The following is a 21,773-nucleotide window of genomic DNA, read 5'->3' as shown; positions in this document are numbered from 1 at the left end:
AAGAGTGCCAATGAAGGCAAATACAATATAAATGGACACAGTCTAAGTATTTGCTCAGTGGTGGGGCTAGGTCACAATAGAAGCTTAAGTAGGATGACTTTTCTTTAAAATACAAAAGAAATAGATAGCATTTAGAGCAATGCCCTCATTTTATAGATGAAATTAGGTACAGAAAATGTGTCAGCATGACTTTGTTTGTGATTGCCTAAAAACAGCAATTCAATTTAGCTTAAACAATGAAGAAGTATATTTTATCCCATATTTTGAGACTCAGACAGTAGGTAGGAACCCAAGAATTGCTCTTCTTTACAACAATCTGAGTCACTGACCTTCCCTGTTGCAGCAGTTTAAGGAGTCCTGAAGTTAGGGAGAAGAGTAATAGAGAAGGAGCCAGGGCTATGCTTGAGTCACTTCAGGAAACAAAGACCTGAGCAAGAAGACAGTCCCTCTTGCCTCATACCCACACTTTAAACATAATTCTCTTGTGGAATATTAGGTGAAAATGTGTTGGACTTATTTATACTATGGAACATTTGTTTAATGATGCAAAGACATGTTGCATTCTTTTATGATGCATTTGTTTAACTCTGTGAAGTGTGTTACTTTGCTGTCTAAAACACCTGATTGGTCTAATGAAGAGCTGAACAGCAATAGCAAAGCAGGGGAAAGGGACAAGTGGGGCTGCCATGCAGAGAAAATAAATAGGAAGAGAGAAGGAGATGATGACTCCAGAGGCCAGACACCCAGCTACACAGCAAGTCACAGAGTAAGAAGGGAAGAAAGAGATGTAGAATAGAGAAAAGTAAAAGCCTCAGAGGCAAAAGGTAGATTGAGTAATTTAAGAAAAGCTGGCTAGAACAAGTCAAGCAAAGGCTGGGCATTTGTAAGTTAAGAATAGGTTTCAGTGTGTTTATTTGGAAGCTGGGTGGTGGGCTCCCAAAGAGAAAAGAGTGAAAAAGAAAACCAATCACATAATTCTTTATTGATTCTTTCGGAATTCTATATCATACACCCCAATTCCACTCACATTCCAGTCCCTCCATATAAGTCCCTCACCCCTGCAGCATGTCCCCGCAAAAGAACCCTTCCAAAAATTAATTAAAAAACAAAACAAAAATCCCTCCCTCCCTCCTCATCTTTCCAACCTCTTCATCCATCCTAGAGGCACTGGGAACTACGTGTCACACAGCGTACCCTTTTGACCAATCAGCCCCACCCACAAAATGTTCATTGAAGTGAGTTATTGGTCTGGTTCAAGACCTCTGGCACACCACCATCAATGGACCCTCACCAAAGCTCCTCTCAGATATCCTGCTGTTGCTCACAGTCATGGAGATCTGCGGATATCACTCTGAAGGACCACACTCTTCACATGCTCCAGCAGGTCATAGATGGGGTAGATGTTACAGTGGGTCAACTAGAGGTCCAGGATGTGAGTCTGGGTGGTAGTTGAGCTGGTAGGTGGGGGCCACTGCAGTCACCCACCTTTGTTGAGGGATGGAGGTCATACTGACTGGGGGAGTGGGCAGAGTGGGGGCAGCTCTTCTGTGGTTGGGCAGTGTTGTAGAATATTCCTTTATACTGTGTGAAGATGTGTCACTGTGACTGGTCTAATAAAAAGCTTAACAGCCAATAGCTAGGCAGAAGGTATAGGCAGAACTTCTAAACAGAGAGATGATGTAGGTGGGTCATCTGTCTATGTGTTACTTTCATTGGTTAATAAAGAAACTGCCTTGGCCTTTTGATAGGCCAGCCCTTAGGTAAGTGGAATAGACAGAACAGAATTCTGGGAGGAAGAAAGCAGAGTCAGGGAGACACCATGAGCTCTGGCCCAAGATGGACGTAGGTTAGAATCTTCCCAATAAGCCACCACCTCGTGGTGCTACACACATTAATAGAAATGGGTTAATCAAGATGTGAGAGTTAGTAAGTAAGAGGACAGAGCTAATGGGCCAGGCAGTGTTTAAAAGAATACAATTTGTGTGTTATTTCGGGTATAAAGCTAGCCATGCGGAAGCCGGGTGGGACGAAAAGCAGGCCTGCTTGCCTCACTACAGAGAGACCTCTGGGAAGAAGAAAGGCAGAGTCAGAGTCACCAGTCAGACATGGAATAATCAGAAAGGGCATAATGGATATGAGGTAAGGAGATGTGGAAGAATGTTGATTAAAAATAGGAGTTAATTTAAGTTATAAGAGCTATTTAGAAACAAGCTAAGCTAAGGCTGAGCCTTATAATAAATCTCATTTTAATAAGTTAATTATTAAATATTAAATATATTAATAAAAGTTCATGTCATTTTTTAAGCTGGCCACCCAAAATGAAAAGTCCATCTAAAGGGTGGGGCCGGTTCTCCTGTTACATTATCCAGAGAGAGGCAGGGCCAGCTATCCCAGGGCCAGTGAGGGGTGGGGACAGCTCTGAATGGCCCTTGGATTTCAAGGCTCCTATGAGCCACCCCACATGGTAACACAAGCCATAGACATCATCACAGACCCCAGCTACAGCAGAAACACAGACTCAGACAAGGCCCTCGGCAGCAGCTTGTCCCAGATGTCACCATGGCTCTAGTGGCAGCACAGACCACGCAGATCAGTATGACTCTGGAGGTAGAAGGCCCTCAGACACCAGCATGGTCTCAGGTGTTATACCCATTTCTTAAACATTCACTGGCGAGGGAAAAGGCACTTCAGGACGGGTCCAGTTGTAGTCCTGAAGTAATCCTGATGTCGAATGGATGCTGGAAAGACTAAATACACTGCCAAATCAAAATATCTGTTAAGGGTCTGAGGCTGCTTCCACTCCTAGCTGTGCTGTTGAATGTGTAACGGTTTGCATATTTTCCTGTACTCTGATCAACCCCAATTCCTCTTATTTTACAACCTTTTCTCAGGAGCCTTCTTGTCCTTTGTCTAACTACTTTAAGCTTCTACAAAAGAGACATGGAGTATGGGAAGCACGGACGTAGAACCAGGCCTCCACCTCTCCAACTGCACATGACACCTTAAGTCACATGACAAAACTGACAGGGTTAGAATGAGGGATGACAGAATCTGTCTCACAGATTTGAGAGACATGAAATCAGTTAACATATCTTAAGTGTTCAGAAGTGACATGCCAAGTCCTCTCTTAAATGTGCTCTATGTCCTAATGGCATCTCCTTTCTGGTCTCTTATGTTCTCCAGTTGTCTATAGATACCTACTTCCCTGCCATGCAATGATCTCAACATAGTTCTTCATACGAACTGCTCCCAACCCCCACCAGGCAAAATGGGGATAAATGCCAAGATAGGAAATTCTAAGCAGAGTTGCTAAAAGAAAGGAAGCTGTTAAAACTAAGTCTCTCTGATGTCAAAGCCTTGAAGAGGCTTTTCTTGAGTTCTTGCTCCTTAGACTCCAACTATTTCTACTTTCAAAAGTTTGATCAACAGTCTTCCTTTGATTTGATTAGCTGTTAAACGCCTTTTAACACTCTCCTGTTTTACTGAAATATGCATTTTTTTCTATTATTCTATAAAAACCCACCATGAACAAACAGGACTTCCTATAGTAAATACTGAAGTGACTTTATTTTGTGTCTTTTTGAGTCCCTGAGTCCGGCCAAGAACTTGTCTCTCCTCTGTGCCCCATATGGCAGCACAGAAGGGAAGACAGTGGCTCTGAAATCAGATATTCTGGGGGCATTTCTAGCTCCACATCTATGTATTTACTGTCTTATTATCTCAATTTCCTTACCTGGAAAATGGGGAAATGACCCTAGTTGATTTACTGCAAAACTTAAAATGACTTCCCAGCCACAAGATGCTTGGGAATGAGCTTGACACAATAGTAGGTTCTGGACAATGTTACAGAACTGATGACAGTGGTGCCCTCCCTGTAAGAATGTCTCTTCTTCACAGGTATCACATCAGGCCGAGCAGCACCCTTTTCATGTGGACCTTATTCCCAATCTTTGAGACACAATCAACTCAAGGCCCACTCTTCCATGAGGGCAACCTAACTGCATTGACCTGACACCTATCTGTAGGAGTGGTCACCCTAACGGACACCTATCTGTAGGAGTGGTCACCCTAACGGACACCTATCTGCAGGAGTGGTCACCCTAACGGACACCTATCTGCAGGAGTGGTCACCCTAACGGACGCCTATCTGCAGGAGTGGTCACCCTAACGGACACCTATCTGCAGGAGTGGTCACCCTAACGGACACCTATCTGCAGGAGTGGTCACGGGTGGCAGCTCAGCTCCAGTCAGGGCAGATCTATGCCTTTCCCATTACGGCTGAGCATTACTCACGACACCACCACAACAAGAACAGTGTTCCCTGAAGACATGAATGCTGGTTTACCTTCTTATGTGTCCTCAAATCTCTCAGATCACAGAAAGCACCCCGTCCCCATCATAAGGACCTTGGGAAGAACAGCAAGCTCTTGCTCTAGTTCCTCATTATTTATTTAAGCAGCAAGAAGACAAAACAAAACTTGCCAATTTTCTTCCCAAAATAAACCTGTTTTGTTTAAAAATACAAAATAGATAAAGAAAATAAATACTCTTATTTCACTACTAATGTATTTAAAAACTAGCAGGCCGAAGAGCTGGCTCAGTTGGTCAGGAGCACTGACGGCTTTTGGAGAGGCCCCAGCAGCACTCACATGTCAGCTCCTGACTGTCTGTAACTCCAGCTCCAGGAGCTCTGACACTTCTAACCTCCACGGGCGACACCCATGAACACACACATCCACTCAGGAAAAACACGCACACACATAAAAAATAATAAGTAGCCGGGCGGTGGTGGCGCACGCCTTTAATCCCAGCACTCGGGAGGCAGAGGCAGGCGGATCTCTGTGAGTTCGAGACCAGCCTGGTCTACAAGAGCTAGTTCCAGGACAGGCTCCAAAGCCACAGAGAAACCCTGTCTCGAAAAACCAAAAAAAAAAAAAAAAAAAAAAAAAAAAAAAAAAAAAATAATAATAAGTAAATATACAAAACAACAATAATTCTTCTAAGACTGTGAATGAAGGACAGAGTTGAAAAAGTGTGGCTATGTATGTTTTTATTGTCATGTCTATAGAAAATTTTATTTTTGAAACACTGCATGACTTCAAGTACACATGTCCTTTGTTTTATTTCTCGAAGGGTGTGAAGAAAAAGATATATATCTTTAAACAAAAAATTCACCCAGTAATGCCCAAAAGCATATTATTTAAATATAAAATATGGCTCTGACTCATACCTATTTGGGTTCCATTTAATCATCTGAGAAAGCCATGTATGAAGAGAAACTGTAGAATCCCAGACTTAATTCCTATAAAACTATCTATTAAATGGAAATCAATACATGGACTTACTTCTCAGATGTTGGAAAAATCTTAATATTACATCTGATGGCACTCCCATAAAATGCCATACTCTATGGCTTAGTATATTTAGTGGGTAAGATTAACTATATATTTAAAAGTGGCATTATCCTAAATATTACCCATTGTGACTTTTCTACTTGAGTAGTGTTTCATGCATTCATTCTTTTTCTCTTCTTTTAAAAACAGGATCTCATGTAGCCCAGTATGGCCTGGAACTGGCTAACTAGGCAAAGATGATTCTAAACTCCTGACTCTCCTGCCTTAATCTTCCAAGTGCCAGGATTATCATTTCATTTCTTTTCTATAGATATTTTCTGTCTTAGATAAGAAAAAAGGAAGAGAAAGAAGAATGAGAGAAAAACAAAGCAAAGCCACATGTCTTACTTGGATTGTGCAAGGCAGCCTGGTGCAATCACATTCTGATTTTCCCCCATGGCCTGGACAGCGGTGAGCTCTGCCATGTTGACCATCACATCGTTGGTGTGGCCTGGAAGCTGTGGAAGCACTGAAATGATCTTCTCTACTAAGTTGTCTCCATGATGTCCAACCGCTCCTGTGAACCACACAAGCAAACATAAACTCAAAGAGGACAGAAAAACATTGACTGGATGCATGCTTTACAATGTCTTCTCCCAAAAATAAAAACAACTGATGCTTAATAACAACTTAGAATTTTGCTGTTTGTCATGTAAGTCATGTTCTCAACTACCCAGTCAATGTGTGCCTCATGGATTGAATGCAATGTTCATGAAGATGGGCTTCTCATATGCTTTGGTTACTGCTATATCTCCAGCACCTAGTACAGTGAGCACACCAGCAGCATCAATAAAAGTCTGCTAAGTAAAGTATCAGCACGTAGTCACTCAGTTCGCTAATGTCATAGGTGATGCTATCCTGAAATTCTGAAGCTGAATTCTATTTTTATTTTGATGACAAATACACAATGGCCAGGGCTGGAGAGATGGCTCAGAGGTTAAGAGAACTGACTGTTGTTCCAGAGGTCATGAGTTCAATTCTCAGCAACGACATGATGACACACACCAATCTATAATGAGATCTGTGCCTAGAACACTAAATACATAATAAATAAATTAAAAAAAATACACAGTGACCAGGAAAAGCTTGGGGGTCAAGTAGGAATAACCAATTTTCCTGCCACTACAGCCTTATCTCTGTAATGACAAAGGCACCCTTCCTCTAGTTTACCTGGTATTCACAAGCTCTAGCATAGAAATGCAACCAGCAGACTTTCACTAAATATTTGTTGAAGAAGAGGGACAGTAAGTAAATACATGGTAACAACTTATAATAAAAAGCATTCACCAACATTTATTAAATGCTTTCTGTATATCAAGATCTGTATTTGTACATATCAACTCCAGGGATAAGGGTGGACAATGGACTGAGGATGCAACTTAAGTGGTACATCAGTTGCCTAGCATGTGTGAAGCCTGGTGGTTTCCAGTACCACATAAAACTGAGTGGTGGTGGCCCATACCTGCTATCCTAGTATTTGGGAAATGGAGGCATGACATTCAGAAGTTCAAGATCAAATTCAGCCACACAGTGATTTTGAGGCCAGCCAGGACTACATACGTGAGCTCCTATCCGAATAGTAATATCAAAATTTTAATAATAAATGTACTTTAACTGAAACCGAAGACAAAGATACAGTCAATGCTTTTTCTATAAAATTAAATTATCTCTCTAAAATTCACCACTGCTTTGAAGACATCACTCCAACCATGGATGAGACGTGGCACAGCTACAAGTTTGAGTCACTTCCAGTCTGCTCACATGCTGCTTCCCAATGCCTCTCTGTCTCTCTGTGTTTTGCCATATTAATGGGACAGAGGACTAAACAGGAAGGCCCTCAGGAATCAAGAAATCATCATCACCATCATCATCCCGCTCGTGGCACTAACTACTTACTACCTGCCCAGGGCTCCTGATGTACCATGTATCAAATTCTATGCTGTGCACTTCTAATTTATGATTTGCGGTTAATTATAACAACAAATCTTTAAGTGTGAATTATTATGCTTATTTACACAGTAGATATTCTATTCAAATTACAGCTTAAGATCCAGTAAGATCTCTCTTGAATGTGAACGCACTTAATTCTCAAACAACTACAAGTATTCTACATTTTTTTTAAAACCTTGGAGCTTATCAACTGCCTCTAAAGGGCAAGAAACTATCTAGCGTAATCATCACTGTCTTGCTAGCAACTGAAACAGTTGCTGAACACAGGGGATATCCAATAAATGTTTACTGGAAAAGATGAGGTAATAATATTTTCAACAATGCACACTAAGGCCATATTAACAAATTATACCGTATTCTGTCTATATCCACCCCTCCTCCACCAGACAAAATAACTCCAGACGCTGTCAAATTAGGAACTGATTCATTTAGTTCATCTTTGTATTGTCAACCTCAATACGAGGCCAATTAGGCTGAATCAATGCAAGGGTCCTGTATCTGGGAATGCCAAGAAGAACAACCAGAAATTCCACTTACCTGTGAGATCCAGAGTTCGATCCACAAAGACCATGGAAGCCCGGCCGGTGGCGGTCTTCTTCCTGTTCTTGGCAGGGGCATAATTTGCCAGATCCGTAGCGATGACTCGACTGAGGGACCCCACCGCGAAACACTCTTCTCGTACCCCTAGATGCTCACACAGCGAACTGAGGCCTGACACCAGGCATCTGATGTGCAGCAGCAGCTCGGGGGTCAGGGCAGCGGCATCCACTTCCCCCAAGCTGCTCAGCCTCCTCTTATCCTGTCTGGCACTATTAAGGAGATGCACATCCCGAGGTAGCAGCGGGAAAAGGGTAGCAAAGGCGGGAGTGAAGGCAAGGTGGGGAGCAGCAGGGGCGAGCAACAGAGGGACGTGCAACACCTCGGCCGTGTAGTTCACGTTGCCCATCCACTCACATAACTTCTCCTCCAGCTGCTCGAACACCGGCTGCTGCCCCTCCAGCTCGGCCGCTGCAGCCGCTGGTACGTGGTTAGCAGTGAGGTGGACCGCGTGGCTCACGGCCGTGACCACCACACAGTACTGAAAGTGACTGCGGCGAACGATGTCTCGGAGAGTGTCTACCGTCCGGCCTTTCAGCAGACAGCTCAACACGAACACCGCCCGGGGCTGCTCGGCTCCACCGCCGATGGCCCCGGGTTCAAATTCCCTCAGGGAGCACGCAGGGCCCTGCACCGCCTCCAGGAGTCTGCTCGAGCCGCAGCTCCAGTGTAGGCTCTCGGCGCAGGCGGCATCCAGGTAGACCACGGACCACTTCACTTTGGCCAGCACCTGCTCCCAGCCTTGCTGGGCAAAGGACAGGACGCCCGCGGCGCTCATGGTTCGGGACTCACCGGCAGGCCGCGGGATCTGCAGGGTGGTGGGCAGAACTTCAGTTCGAACTCGGAGCTTCCGGACACTGAGTACCTTCAGACTTTGACAGTCAACAGAGTACACGTGGGCCAGTCGCTGACGCGCCAAGTGCGCGCGCGCGTTGATGACGTGACGGACGCTGATTGGCTGGCCAGGCGCGCGGGCTGGCGGGAGGAATCTATGTTGGGCTTGGAAACCCGCTGTGCTTAGCGATTCAGTCATCCTGAAAGGTTGGGGCTGGTGCTTTCTAGGAAGGAATTGAAAGGGGTTGTTTGTTCCTCTCTGTCAGCTCACGCCACCTTTTCTTCCCGGTTAAGGATTCTTAGGAATAATAAAAATCTATCCGGAACTTTACTATCCTCAACACAGGCACTTCCCAATTTCAACTTTGAGCAGCCAGAGAAAATAGTAGAATTGCTGCTACATAGTAGTTTTCTGTGTCTAAGTTATCTTCCGCATTATTGCACACAAGCCTTGTGAAATACCTGCTAGGATCAGCAGGATGGCTCAGCGGGTGAGAGCTCTTGCAACACAAGCCGGATGGCCTGTGTTTGATCCTTGGAACTCAATGTAAAAAAAGAGAAAATGAAAAACATGGCGTCCACAGTTCTTGCCCTCTCCTCTTCCCTCTCCCTTGTTACAACGTTACATTACATTCCTAAAGCTAGTCACAGAGGTCTATTCTCTTATTTGACCACTTCCTTATGCCTGACTGAAACTCCACCTATCAAAACACCAAGGTCGGGCAATAAAAATTCATTATTTACCTACACTGGCTAACAGTCACCAACTCTCCTAACACAAACTTCTTTTTCTCCTTAAAAACCACTCTTGTGACTGGGCAGTGGTAGCAAATGCCTTTTATCCCAGCACTCAGGAGGCAGAGGCAGGTAGATCTCTGTGAGTTTGAGCCCAGCCTGGGCTACAAGAGCTACTTCCAGGACAGGTTCCAAAGCAACAGAAAAAACCTATCTCGAAACAAAACAAAACCAAAACAACAACAAAAACACTCCTGCAGAAGAAACACCAGCTGCTGTCTTTGCCCCCTTTACAGAGCAGCCAGGGTGGGGGTAGCAAAATCGTAAGAATTTGGTGTCTGGGTGTGTTCTACGCCGACTCCAAGGCCCCTCTCAGAAAGGACTCTGGGAAAGTTGTCCTCCTCCAATCTCCACATGTTCCCTATAGCAAGCACACAATCCCCACACCCATCGCAACACGCAAATACACACATACACACAATGAAAATTTTCTCTTTTCCCAATCCCTCCTCCTACATCTAAATCTTGATCTGCTTCAAAACTTCTACTTTCTTGTTCTTTATACTTGCTATCCCCCCAGCCAATATCATCACACCTCTGGACAGCTACAATGATTCCCCGCCATTTCTTCTTGCCAAACTTCAAAGATCCAATGACCAACTGAAACCACTCCCTTATGCACAAAAATTTATACCACATAAATCTTCCTCTCTCAAAACAAATTCCAAGTCTACCTTTTAGCTGAAGGTATTTCCTAACTCATCATCACCTCTATTAGACTTTTGTCAGAATTGACACACAGTTGAGTCATTTACTAAAAGTGCTTATCACATCAATGAGCTAAAGTTCTAATATAGCTGTTTTCTTAACATATTTATCACTAGGATGTACATTATAAGACTGGAACCCCCCAACCTGAAATATTATAGTTGAGATATATGAAGAAAAGTTCTCAGAAGAAACATGGACAAGGAACTAGAAAAGAAAACCAGACAAGACTAGAGCCAGTCTTTACTTTTGGTTTAAAGTAGTAGGAACTTTTAATTGGGTTTAAGGAGTAAAAATAGTCTGTTACCTGTGGGTTTTTTGAAAAGGGGCTTCAGATTATTATGTGAAAAACTAATTTGAAATGTTTTACACACATACACACGCACACAATCCAAAGGCCTTTTTTGTTCATTTCACAAATAGTGAAGTTTAGAAAACATAGTAAGATTGAGGAATAAATATATTGATCTCTATTTGGAACCTCTTTTGTTTAATTGTGGAAGTATTCATAAGATAACTAACTGTTTAAAACACATTTATTGATTGTGTGTGTGTGTGTATGTGTGTGGGTAGACAGAATCTCACTATGCAGCTCTGTCTGTCCTGGAACTCTCTATGTAGACCAAGCTGACTGCAAACCCATAGTCAGGACAGGAAATCAAACAACGCAGGATCCTGGAAGCAGGAGCTGATGTAGAGGCCATGAAGGGGAGCTGCTTACTGGCTTGCCTCACATGGCTTGCTCAGGCGGCATCGTGAGCTGAGCCCTCCCCCATTGATCACTAATGAGAAAATGCCTTAAGGCTAGATCTTCTATAAGCATTTCTTCAACTAAGGCTCTTTCCACTCAGTGACTCTAGCTTTTATCAAGTTGACACAGAAAGCCAGCCAGGACACCATTCTTAATCATTTTTAAATTTATAGTTCAGTAATATTAAAAATATTCATGCTGCTTGTACAAGATTGAAAAAGTAGAAAAAGGGGAACTGCTATGGGAAAATTCTCTTATACACTGAAAGACTTGTCACTTGTATTGGTTTAATAACGTGCTAATTGGTCAGTAGCCAGGCAGAAAGTACAGGTGGGGCAACCAAACTAGGAGAATTCTGGGAAGAGAAAAGGCAGAGATGCAGTAACCAGACAGACGCAGAAGAAGCAAGATGAGAATGCCTCACTGAGAAAAGGTACCAAGCGATGTGGCTAAACATAGACAGAAAATATGGATTAATTTAAATTTTAAGAACTAGTTAATAATAAACCTGAGCTAATAGTCCAAACAGTTTATACTTAATATAAGCCTCTGTGTGGCTTTTTGGGGGCGGGGACTGAATAGCTAGGGGACCAGGTTTGACAGAAACATGTGATTACAAATGGCACCCAAGTATTTGGCAAGAATTTCCACATAAAGCCTGAGAAAGCTTAAAAACGGGATTCTAGACAGACAAGAACAGATTCAAGTGCAACTTCATGGTAGCCATCTATGCTGTGGTAGGCTCTGTTTGCTGATGAAAAACAGAGGCACAGCTCCATTAAGAGAGGGTTCCTTACCCAGCATTAGCAGCAAAAAGCTCACAGTTCTTTTAAGAGTCTCTATCACCAACCAAACACGTAAGTGGTGTTTCTGAGCAGCTGTCATCAGGCTTCTTGGTGGCAAGGACCTAGAAACTCCACAGAGTTGTAGAAATAAATGTGGTTCCTACCAGTGCCTCCACTATGAAGCTAGACTCTCAGAAAGCTAGGGAATGGGTTGGAGCCAGCCACCAAAGCCATAACTTCAATCCTAGTCATGATGCTTACCTGATTTAAGACTTGTGTGCTCAGAAAAAGATAGAAATATACATTAAAGACAGAATCAGATGAAATAAAAACCTCTTGGTGGTTTACAGTGTGTTTAAAAGTATTCATAGGCTTGGGGAAGAAAAAAAGAAAAAAGTCTTTTTCAAAAGTAATAGAGTATCTGGGTTTGGTAGCACATGCCTTTAATCTCAGCACCTGGGAGTCAGAGGCAAGCAGATCTCCAGGAGTTTGAGGGAAGCCTGGTCTACAGAGTGAGTTCCAGGACAGCCAAAGATACACAGAGAAACCCTGTCTCATAAAAGCAAAAATTAAAAATAAAAATAAAAGAAAGAGAACGTTTCAAAAGATGAACAATACACAGTCTGGATACTGTAGTTTATTGCATTCTCTGAATTCTTTGACTGCTGAAGAAGGAACAACAATTGCTGAAAGACATTTGATTATAAATGCTGCTGGATTAAACCTATTTTAAAAATATCTTCAGTTAAAAAATTAGGTCAAAAGGTATGTTACTTTGGAGCCGGGCATTGGTGGCGCACACCTTTAATCCCAGCACTCGGGAGGCAGAGGCAGGCGGATCTCTGTGAGTTCGAGACCAGCCTGGTCTACAAGAGCTAGCTCCAGGACAGGCTCTAAAAAAAAGCTGCAGAGAAACCCTGTCTCGAAAAAAACCCAAAAAAAAGGTATGTTACTTTGGGAAAGAAGTTCTGGTTTTATTTCCACAAGAAATAAGAGGCTGTGGACTCATTCTGGGTTAAGAAAACTAAAGTTTGATCAAGGAAGACCTCCTGAAAAATCTCCAGTGGGAATGGATGGCCCAGATGATCCAATGTTTCAGAGCACCTCTATTGCAGTTTCTTCTGGGTTCTGCATACATAACAGCTTCAAGGCTGATGACTAAGATGATATCCCCGTAGACTACTCCAGTCAGGACTTAATCATAATCCTAAATTTTCTTTGAGTCCCCATAAGATTACCAGCACTGCCACTCAGCAAGAAGTAGCCTAGAAATCTACACCCACATTCCCAAAAAATGGAGTATGAATGTTTGTTGATTACAAGTTGTTATGGACAATGGTCAGGAAAAAAATCTAATCAAAGAAGATTAGATTCAGGGTCTTGTTTTGAAAAGAAGAAAAGGGGACTGTTGTGGGATAATGCTTTTGTACACTGTAAAGATTTGTCACTTGTATTGGTTTAATAAAATACTGATTGTCCAGTAGCCAGGCAGGAAATATAGGCAAGGCAACTAGACTAAGAGAATTCTGGGAAGAACAAAAACAGAGATGCAGCCACCAGTCCCATGAAGAGGAAGCAAGATGAGAATGCCTTACTGAGAACAGGAACCAAGCCACATGGCTAAACACAGACAAGAATTATGGGTTAATATAAGATATAAGAGCTAGTTAATAATAACCCTTAGCTATTGGCCAAACAGTTTATAAACTGTGTGTTTCTTCGAGACTAAATGACAGTAGGACCTAGTGGGACAGAAACTTCTGCCTACATACAACCGATCTCTGAAATTTTTTTTTGCAAAATTAAAATAGCTTCAAAACCATACCCTTTAAATAACAATCCCCATTGTTATCCACAGCCTCCAACTCCCATAACCCCATACCCTTTTGCAGCCTCTGCTTTAGTTCTGTTTTCTTTGAGTTGATAACTGTAGGTTACATAAGTGGGTTCATTTACTGTCTGCTTGATTTTTTTTTTTTTTTTTTTTTGGTTTTTGAAGACAGGGTTTCTCTGCAGCTTTAGAGCCTGTCCTGGAGCTAGATCTTGTAGACCAGGCTGGTCTCGAACTCACAGAGATCCGCCTGCCTCTGCCTCCCGAGTGCTGGGATTAAAGGCGTGCGCCACCACCGCCCGGCTTGTCTGCTTGATTTTGATTGACTTTTTGCACTTAACATAACATCCTCATGTTCATCTAGTTGTGACACATGCCTTTGGGTTCGTTTTAAAGTTTTTTTATTTTTAACTGTGTATGTGCTTGTGCTTGTTTGTGTGTGTGTGTGTGTGTGTGTGTGTAAATACACTTGCCCTCAGAGCCAGAAGCTTTGAATCCCCTCAGCTGTAATCATAGAGGATTGTGAGTCACCAAATGTAGATGCTAAACTCTGAACTCTGGTCCTGCTGCAAGACCATTGAACACTCTAAATCATTGAGACATCTCTCTAGTCCCAGTTTTTGCCTTAATTTTTTGTTATAAATGCTTAATAATATTTTGTAGTATGCATAGAGTACATTATGTCTATTCATTAATCCATCAATGGATATTTGAGCTTTTCCAGTTTGGGGCCTTTATGAACAATACTGCTCTAAACATAGGTGCTCAGATAGTCCACAGATTTTGTTTTCCATCCTTTTGATTGAAATTTCTGAATCATGTAGTAAATATTTTTAGGTTTTCTCAGGAACTTCTGTTCTTAACAGTAGGTGTTACATTTATATTCCAACTGGCAATGCACAAGCGTTCTAGTTTTTCTACATGCTTTCAAATTCTCTTTCAAGAAGCCATCTAATGGGTGAAGATGTAAATTGTTGCAAAAATACTTGGAGACATCTGTAATGAAATTTCATTTGTATTTTTAATAACTAAAATAACTAAAGCTTGTCTGAAGATCAGAGAGTAAAATACTCGCACTGGTCAGCCATATAGATGAGGCAGTGGTGACACACACCTTTAATCTCAGTAGTTACACTAGTTCTCCAAAGAAGCTTGGCTGTAGTGGTGCACACCTTTAATCCCAGCACTGGAGAGAAATGTCAGAAGAAGGAGACAGCTCAGTCTCATTCTGAGGATTAGTGGATGCAGGATAGCCATTTTGGTCTGAGGTAGAGGTAAGAGCCAGAGGCTGGCTGCTTTGCTCTTCTGATCTTCAGGTTGAACCCCAATACCTGTCTCTAGGTTTTTATTATTTGTGCTACAGACATCCAGTTAGAAATGACTACTGTGTTGTTGTATATATGATTCTCTTTTACAGGAGAGACGTCTGGTAATTTGGGAATTATTAGTATGGGGTACTAAGGCTCCTTTAAGAGAGTAAGGAGAATATAGAAGATAAGCATGTGATGAAGAAAGTTCAGAGCAATCTTGGGGGAAGGATGCAGAAGAGGAACCCACTTGTGAAGTCTCAGGGGAAATACATTTTGAGTACAGAGTGGCCAATTGTGATCAGTGCCAGAGAAGGGAAAGGCCAGTAAAAAGGAATCTGCAGAGAATCTATTGGATTTGAACCCATGTAAGAAGATATGACAGAGCCAGGAGGTGGTGGCATACGCCTTTAATCCCAGCACTTGGTAGGCAAAGGCAGGCGTATCTCTGTGAGTTTGAGGTCAACCTGGTCTACAAGAGCTAGTTCCACGACAGGCTCTAAAACTACAGTGAAACCCTGTCTTGAAAAAATCAAAGAAAAGAAGGAAGGAAGGAAGGAAAGAAGGAAGGAAGGAAAGAAGGAAGGAAGGAAGGAAGGAAGGAAGGAAGGAAGGAAGGAAGAAGACATGATAGTCAAGACATGTGAAAGAGCAGATGGGGTGGAGTGGGGAGACCTCAGAATCCTAGGAGCTGTATCCATATTGTTGAAGAAAATAACGCATTAATGTAATGAGGTAGAAATCTGGGCAAGTGCAAGGTTAAAGCCAGAGAAAGGACTGGGCCTCTCTATTTCCTGGCGAACAATTGCAAACATAATAAAACCCACGGCATAGACTTGAATGTGGACTGTGGAAGTGGAGTCTATGGTGAAGACGTGTGAATATACTTAAGAGTGTAAAACAGTGCACAAAAGAGGTAGGCTATGGAAGTCACTCACTGTGATGCCAAGTGGTGGGGAGACGGCTTCATCCCATGTTCGATCCTGACTTCATCCGTGAGTGAGGTGAAGTGAAGAATTGGGGTCGAGTGGCTAAGGTGTGTGATATGAAGTAGGAAGAGGAGAATTTTCACAGGGATGTGGACCCACAAACCCCTGGTGGTGGCCTACAAGGGCCAAAGAACTGACAATGTTATCTCAGACTCCACAGCTAGCTCTCCTATCTCTTCTTATGAGGTCAGTAATCTCCGTTCCTTTAACAAGAACCTAATTCTTTCCTAAAGGCCATTCACTAAATACCATCACACAGTAGATGTAAGGTTTCAGCATAGAAACTGGGGCTGGGGGAATTGGGGCACAATTAGTCCATAGTAGTAATATGGGGAACCAACGTATTTTAAAACTGTAAAATATATGCATTATAAATGCTGGGTGGTCCACGCTGTACATGTAGCTGGTAGGTCATGAGTAAGGAAGCTTAGCTTTCTATTTACATTCAGAAACAGCCATTGAAATGTGTGTGCCTGGAACTGTTGGGTGGCCATGGAGGTATTGAAAAGTGGGCACATTTGGTGTGCAGTTTGTAGGCGGTTCTAACAGATGTTGGCAGTGGATTTTATAGGCAGGATTGTAGTGGCATTTCAATTGTATTTTAACATAAGATTGCCTGAAAATCTGAGAGTAAAACAGTCCCACTGCTCAGCCTTACAGACCAGCTAATGGTAATACACACAGTTAATCCCAGAGGCCACATGACACGTACCTTTAATCCCAGTAGCCACACTAATTGCCATAGAAATCAGGCAGTTCATGCTTTTAATCCCAGCCCTAGAGAGGATTTTAAAATGGGAAGAGACAGCTCTCAGGTACAGTCTCATTCTGAGGATTCCTGGAGGAAGGTGCACCATTACAGACTGATGTTGAGGTAAGAGCCAGTGGCTGGCTGTTTTGCTTTTCAGATCTTTGGGTTGAACCCCAATTTCTCTCTCTGAGTTTTTATTACTCATGCATCACATGAAGGGCATAACTGAGAAGAAAGGGGGACTCAGAAGTTTGAGGATGTTCAGCTGATAAACTGGACGTGGTTACTAACTGTAAGATGCATACAACCCTGGGAAGTGTGAGAAGGGACAGAGCAAGTTTGAAAAGTTGTTTCATTAGCTCTACTGTGGGCGTAAGCTTGAAATACCTATTAGTTATGCAAGAGAGTTGCTAGGTAAATAGGAAAAAAAAAGCAGGGGTAAAAATTCTCTCAGATGAATTTCTGATTTCTACAAAATGAGCTGTTTAAGTCTATCCCATTAATCTTAGTAGGCTGTAATGTGTACTTCTATCCAGAAATGATATGGCCATTAAGTCTCATTTTTTATAAAAATCATGTCTACATCCTCTGTAGGTGTGGTTAGAGCTTAGATAAAGGATGCAGTGATGGTTTCCCACACAATGACATGAGGAGCTAGCATCTGAGAGGACAAAGATAAGAATGGTTCCTTCTTATTATTCAAAGGTGTAGGCACACAGCCACAGAGAAATGAATAGGAAATGACGTAACGTTCCAGAAACAAGTAGCAATCGGAAACTTCTTGTCAAAAGATGCTAAGATACAGAGAGTATGGCAGTAACTGGGGCTTAATTCCTTAAAACAGTGTCTTTAAAAAAAAGTTCTTTTTAAAGTGGGTGCAGTTACTCTGGCACGGCCAAGGAGAAAAGGCTGCATTCACAGAAGGCCCCCAGCCTGCCTCTATCTAGTCAAGTGTTTTCTTTGTCCATTTTCCATGCAGGTGTATCCTACATGTGTGCATTCAGGTAGGTGTGTGTGCGCATATATGTGCATAAGCATGTGGAGGCCGGAAGTCGATGTTGGGAATAATTCTGAATTGTTTTTCCATTTTGTTCATTGATTTTGGGTCTCTCAACCAAACCCAGAACTTGACAGTATGACTAATCTTACTAGCAAGTTTGTTCTAGGGATCCCCGACCTGAGGCTAGAAATATATATATTTCTATATATATATATATGTATATACATATATATATATATATATATATATATATATATATATATGGACTGACAAGTTCAGCCAGCATTAATGTGGGTTCTGGACATCTGGGCTCTAGCCTTCACACTCTCATGGCAATTACTATAACCACTAAGCCATCTCCCCAGTCCCTAGTCAAATGTTTGAGACCTCCATTTTCTCTGCTATCCTTTCAATAAGGGGATATAAAAACATTGATTAATATATAAATTTATTGATGTGTAAATTAAAGAACACAGAGTTTTTATTTAAGTGACATATGCATATATTAGAAAAAATAACCCAGCGACATAGAACCTAAGCAATTTATCCATTTAAAATACCTGTATGAGCCGGGCGGTGGTGGCGCACGCCTTTAATCCCAGCACTCGGGAGGCAGAGGCAGGCGGATCTCTGTGAGTTCGAGACCAGCCTGGTCTACAAGAGCTAGCTCCAGGACAGGCTCTAAAGCTGCAGAGAAACCCTGTCTCAAACCCCCCCCCTCAAAAAAAAATACCTGTATGAACATGGTACTACTTCCACATACTAGTTACCAAACATGACATTTTAAATTTAATTTTAACTCTTGGCATCATCTTGTTTGTTGTCTTAGATGGGGTCACTCTCTACATAGTCTTGGCTGTCCTGAAACTCAGAGAGCTACCCTCCTTTGCCTCCCAATTGATGGGTTTAAAGGCATCTGACACTATACCTGGCCTCTTGACATCATCTTAATGGTAATTTATTGTCTAATCATTATAATTATGCATCCCCTTTCAGCACTTTTCCAGAGCCTATATCATGTTAAACTATATCATTATTATCGGCATTATTTTGAGGTGGAGTCTTACTAAGCTGCCCATGCAGATAACTTGTGAGCCTGTGAGAACCTCCAGCCTGAGCCTCCAGAACACCTGGGAGGTCAAGCGTGTACTACCAGGCTCGGTTTACTACTATTAGTATTGTTATTACTACTGCTAAGAATAAATCACATTAATAATGAAGTGGAAAACATATTCAGGATAAATGAAATATTGTAGCACGATGATGTCATAATATAGGAAATGAGAAGTGGTCTATATATAGTCAAATTACTTACCTTTGAAGTTTCTCATGGCAAATGGAGAGATAAAGACACCTAAACCATAGTCATATGGTTAAGCATATCCATACAAGGAATTCTGTTTGGGAGGGAGGAAGGAAGAGGCCTTTTAAGGATGATTATTAATGATTTATGGGCTTCTCTGCTTGTAGAAATCATTTCAAAGCTTAGCTCAAGTGCTACCTCTACTACACAGGCAATTCGAATGCATCCATCATCATTCATAAATTCTTTGGTTTAAACAATGGCGTATAGTATAAATAATACCCTGAAAGGCAAACTCCTTCCAGACTGGAAGCAAAAACAGCCTGCTCTGCAAAAAGGCAATCAACTTTCTCATGAAACCACCAAATTTTATTATAGATGCACAAAACAATGAAAATAGAGATAACCAGGGTGGCTGCCAATGGTGCTCCCAAGCAGATAGTAAACCTTTTATTATTTATTTATTTGTTTGTTTGTTTGTTTACTTTTACAAAAGGCCAGAAAGATACTGTGCACTATGTAATAGATGGGAGTGAAGGATAAACAAGAGGAAGGTTTGGCCCCGTGAAGGTTCTGGGGAAACTGGCTATGTAGTCAAATAACTGACTCATAACGTGAGATACAGTCTTAGAAGCAGCATCTTGTCTAAAGGAGTCATTAGCTCTACTCTACTTCCTCTCTCCCAATCCTGCTGGGCTTATCTGCAGTCCACCTCTCTCTCTGCGTGCAGTCCGGTGCCTAGACCTCTTCTGTCTCTGGCCATTTGCGTGTTTGCTCTGGGTCTCTTACAGCTGTTGTTATTCTCAATCCTCATCCTTTATATCCACTTATTGAAAGGATAGCACAGGTGTGTCTCTGTGCTCAGTGCTTCTCTCCTCCCTGAGAATACAGGCTTCAAGAAAGGAAGGTTTTTTCTTTTTCCTTTCTGCCCAATTTATATAGTCTTGAAGAGTTCCTGATCCTTGGGTTGACTTTCTTTCTTTCTTTTTTTCCCCATTTAATTATTTACACTTCCTTCCCTCCTCCCAATCCCCTCCCGCTCCCCGACACCCCCTCCTTGGGTTGACTTTCATACAGATTTGTTGAATTTAGGAAAGATTTTTATGGAGGAGATCGTCCTTAGAAGTTAAAACAATACAAGAATTTCTGATAGGGGAACAGCACACAGAATGCAACAATGAGTTCAAAGCTAAGAACAATTAAAATCTACAGGCTCTCTCTAGGTAATGTGGAATGATAGGATATTCATGGGGACCCCTCCCCCCATCAACCACTAATTAAGAAAATGCTGGCAGATTTGTCTACAGCCCGATTTTATGAAGGCATTTTTTCTCAGCTGAGGCTCCCTCCATGCAGAGTTGACCTAAAACTATCCAGCTTTGGATCTCTCTATCCAACCCTGCCTATACTGGAACTCACTGTGTCACCAGGGTAGCCTCGAACTCAGAGATCTACCTGTCTCTGGAATTAAAGGCGTGCACCACTATGTCCCGTTCTAATGTTTTTTTTTTTAAACAAAGAGAACACATTCTTTATATATTTTGAATTTTCTTTTGTAGCTTGTTAAAATTCCGATGAAAGATTAAATGAGAAACCGGCAGACCAGTATGATCTGTGTATCGAGTAAACACATAAGGGATGGTGGCTTTCAGGGTTTTAAAATAAACACATGGTGAAGGGAGAAAGCATAAAGGACAAAAAAGAACAATGGGAAACTGGGGATTGGAAGGAGGGGATGGGATGGTGGGAAGGGAACTTCAAAGAACATCAGAAGCCAGAGCAAAGGCCACTCTAAAAAGCAAAGCCGGAATCCTATGGATGGGGGCGGGGAGGAGCCAATTGCGCTGCGCACGCGCAATGAGGCCCAGGTGCCGGCCGCCGCGGAAGAGAAACCACCTAGAGACGCCTCGCGGCTTGGGTGCTGCTGCGCGTGCGCGGGCGGCCCTGCGCCTGGCTCTTCGTGGTGGCTTCCTCCACCGAGGCCGGCCTTGGATTTGGGGCTCGCGCTCTCTTCGTTCGCTTGCCGGCGGGTTCGCTCCCCCTTCTCGCGCCCCGGGACGGCGAGGCTGGGGAAGGGGTTGAAAGGGGCTGTTGATCGCCTCCTTTAACTTGTGCGTGGGGCGGCCATGTCGGCCGGCGAGGTGGAGCGCCTGGTGGAGCTGAGCAGCGGGACCGGAGGGGATGAGGAGGAAGAGTGGCTGTATGGCGGTACGGAACTTCCTGTCTGTCTCCCGGGTTCTCTCTGGCCTTCCTCCCGGCGTCGCAGGTCCGGGCGTCCGGGGCCTTTCGTCCTAGCCCTGGCCGGCCTGAGTTAGGCCGAGCGCGGCCTGCTCCTCCCGGCCCTCGCCCGGACCCGCAGTCGCTCACCGCGCGGTGGACGCGGGCCAAGGAGGCCGGGCAGCCCCGCTTCGCCCTCCTCCCCGCCGTCCCGGCCTCCACGCTTCTGCGCTCTTTATTCATGCCCTTTCTGTCGATCCTGAGCTGCTTCGTGGTGTCTCTTGCTCTGTGGTTGTTGGGTGCCCTTTCTCGTCCCTTTCTTTCAGAAACAGTCATTCTGTAATTACAGCTAAATAAAGTTAATGCTATAAAACTAACGTCTTGTTTCTTGATGGTCAGTTTGTATGGAATGCACCTGCAAGGGTACCTCCTTGTCTGAAAGTCGTGCTTTAAAAGTATTAATTAAGAGAGGCAGATGGAATACACTATGGTCCATAAAGAGAACCCTGAATTGTCTCCTGTATTAAGGTGAAGCTTTTCATTTTGTTTTAAAAAAAGAGAT

At 42.9% G+C, this 21,773-nt stretch overlaps 2 protein-coding genes across 2 annotated transcripts in view; one reads left to right on the top strand and one right to left on the bottom strand.

The window, feature by feature from the left end:
• Nucleotides 1-8,813, bottom strand: part of Scfd2 (sec1 family domain containing 2) — a 326,524-nt gene extending 317,711 nt beyond the window's left edge. The window contains exons 1-2 of the mRNA XM_038331345.2: nt 7,881-8,813; nt 5,742-5,910 (exon numbers count right to left, since the gene is read on the bottom strand). Coding sequence (XP_038187273.1) covers nt 5,742-5,910; nt 7,881-8,718 — 1,007 coding nt within the window. The 5' untranslated portion in view covers nt 8,719-8,813. The remainder of the gene's footprint in view (nt 1-5,741; nt 5,911-7,880) is intronic.
• A 12,055-nt stretch (nt 8,814-20,868) lies between these two features.
• Nucleotides 20,869-21,773, top strand: part of Fip1l1 (factor interacting with PAPOLA and CPSF1) — a 63,740-nt gene continuing 62,835 nt past the window's right edge. The window contains exon 1 of the mRNA XM_038319709.1: nt 20,869-21,202. Within this exon, the coding sequence (XP_038175637.1) occupies nt 21,121-21,202 (82 nt within the window). The 5' untranslated portion in view covers nt 20,869-21,120. The remainder of the gene's footprint in view (nt 21,203-21,773) is intronic.

Source organism: Arvicola amphibius, chromosome 1 (genome assembly GCF_903992535.2).
Source record: "Arvicola amphibius chromosome 1, mArvAmp1.2, whole genome shotgun sequence".
In the NCBI taxonomy this organism is placed as follows: domain Eukaryota; kingdom Metazoa; phylum Chordata; class Mammalia; order Rodentia; family Cricetidae; genus Arvicola; species Arvicola amphibius.
Note: the sequence above shows the minus strand (reverse complement) of the source record. Positions and strands in the feature narration are given on the sequence as shown.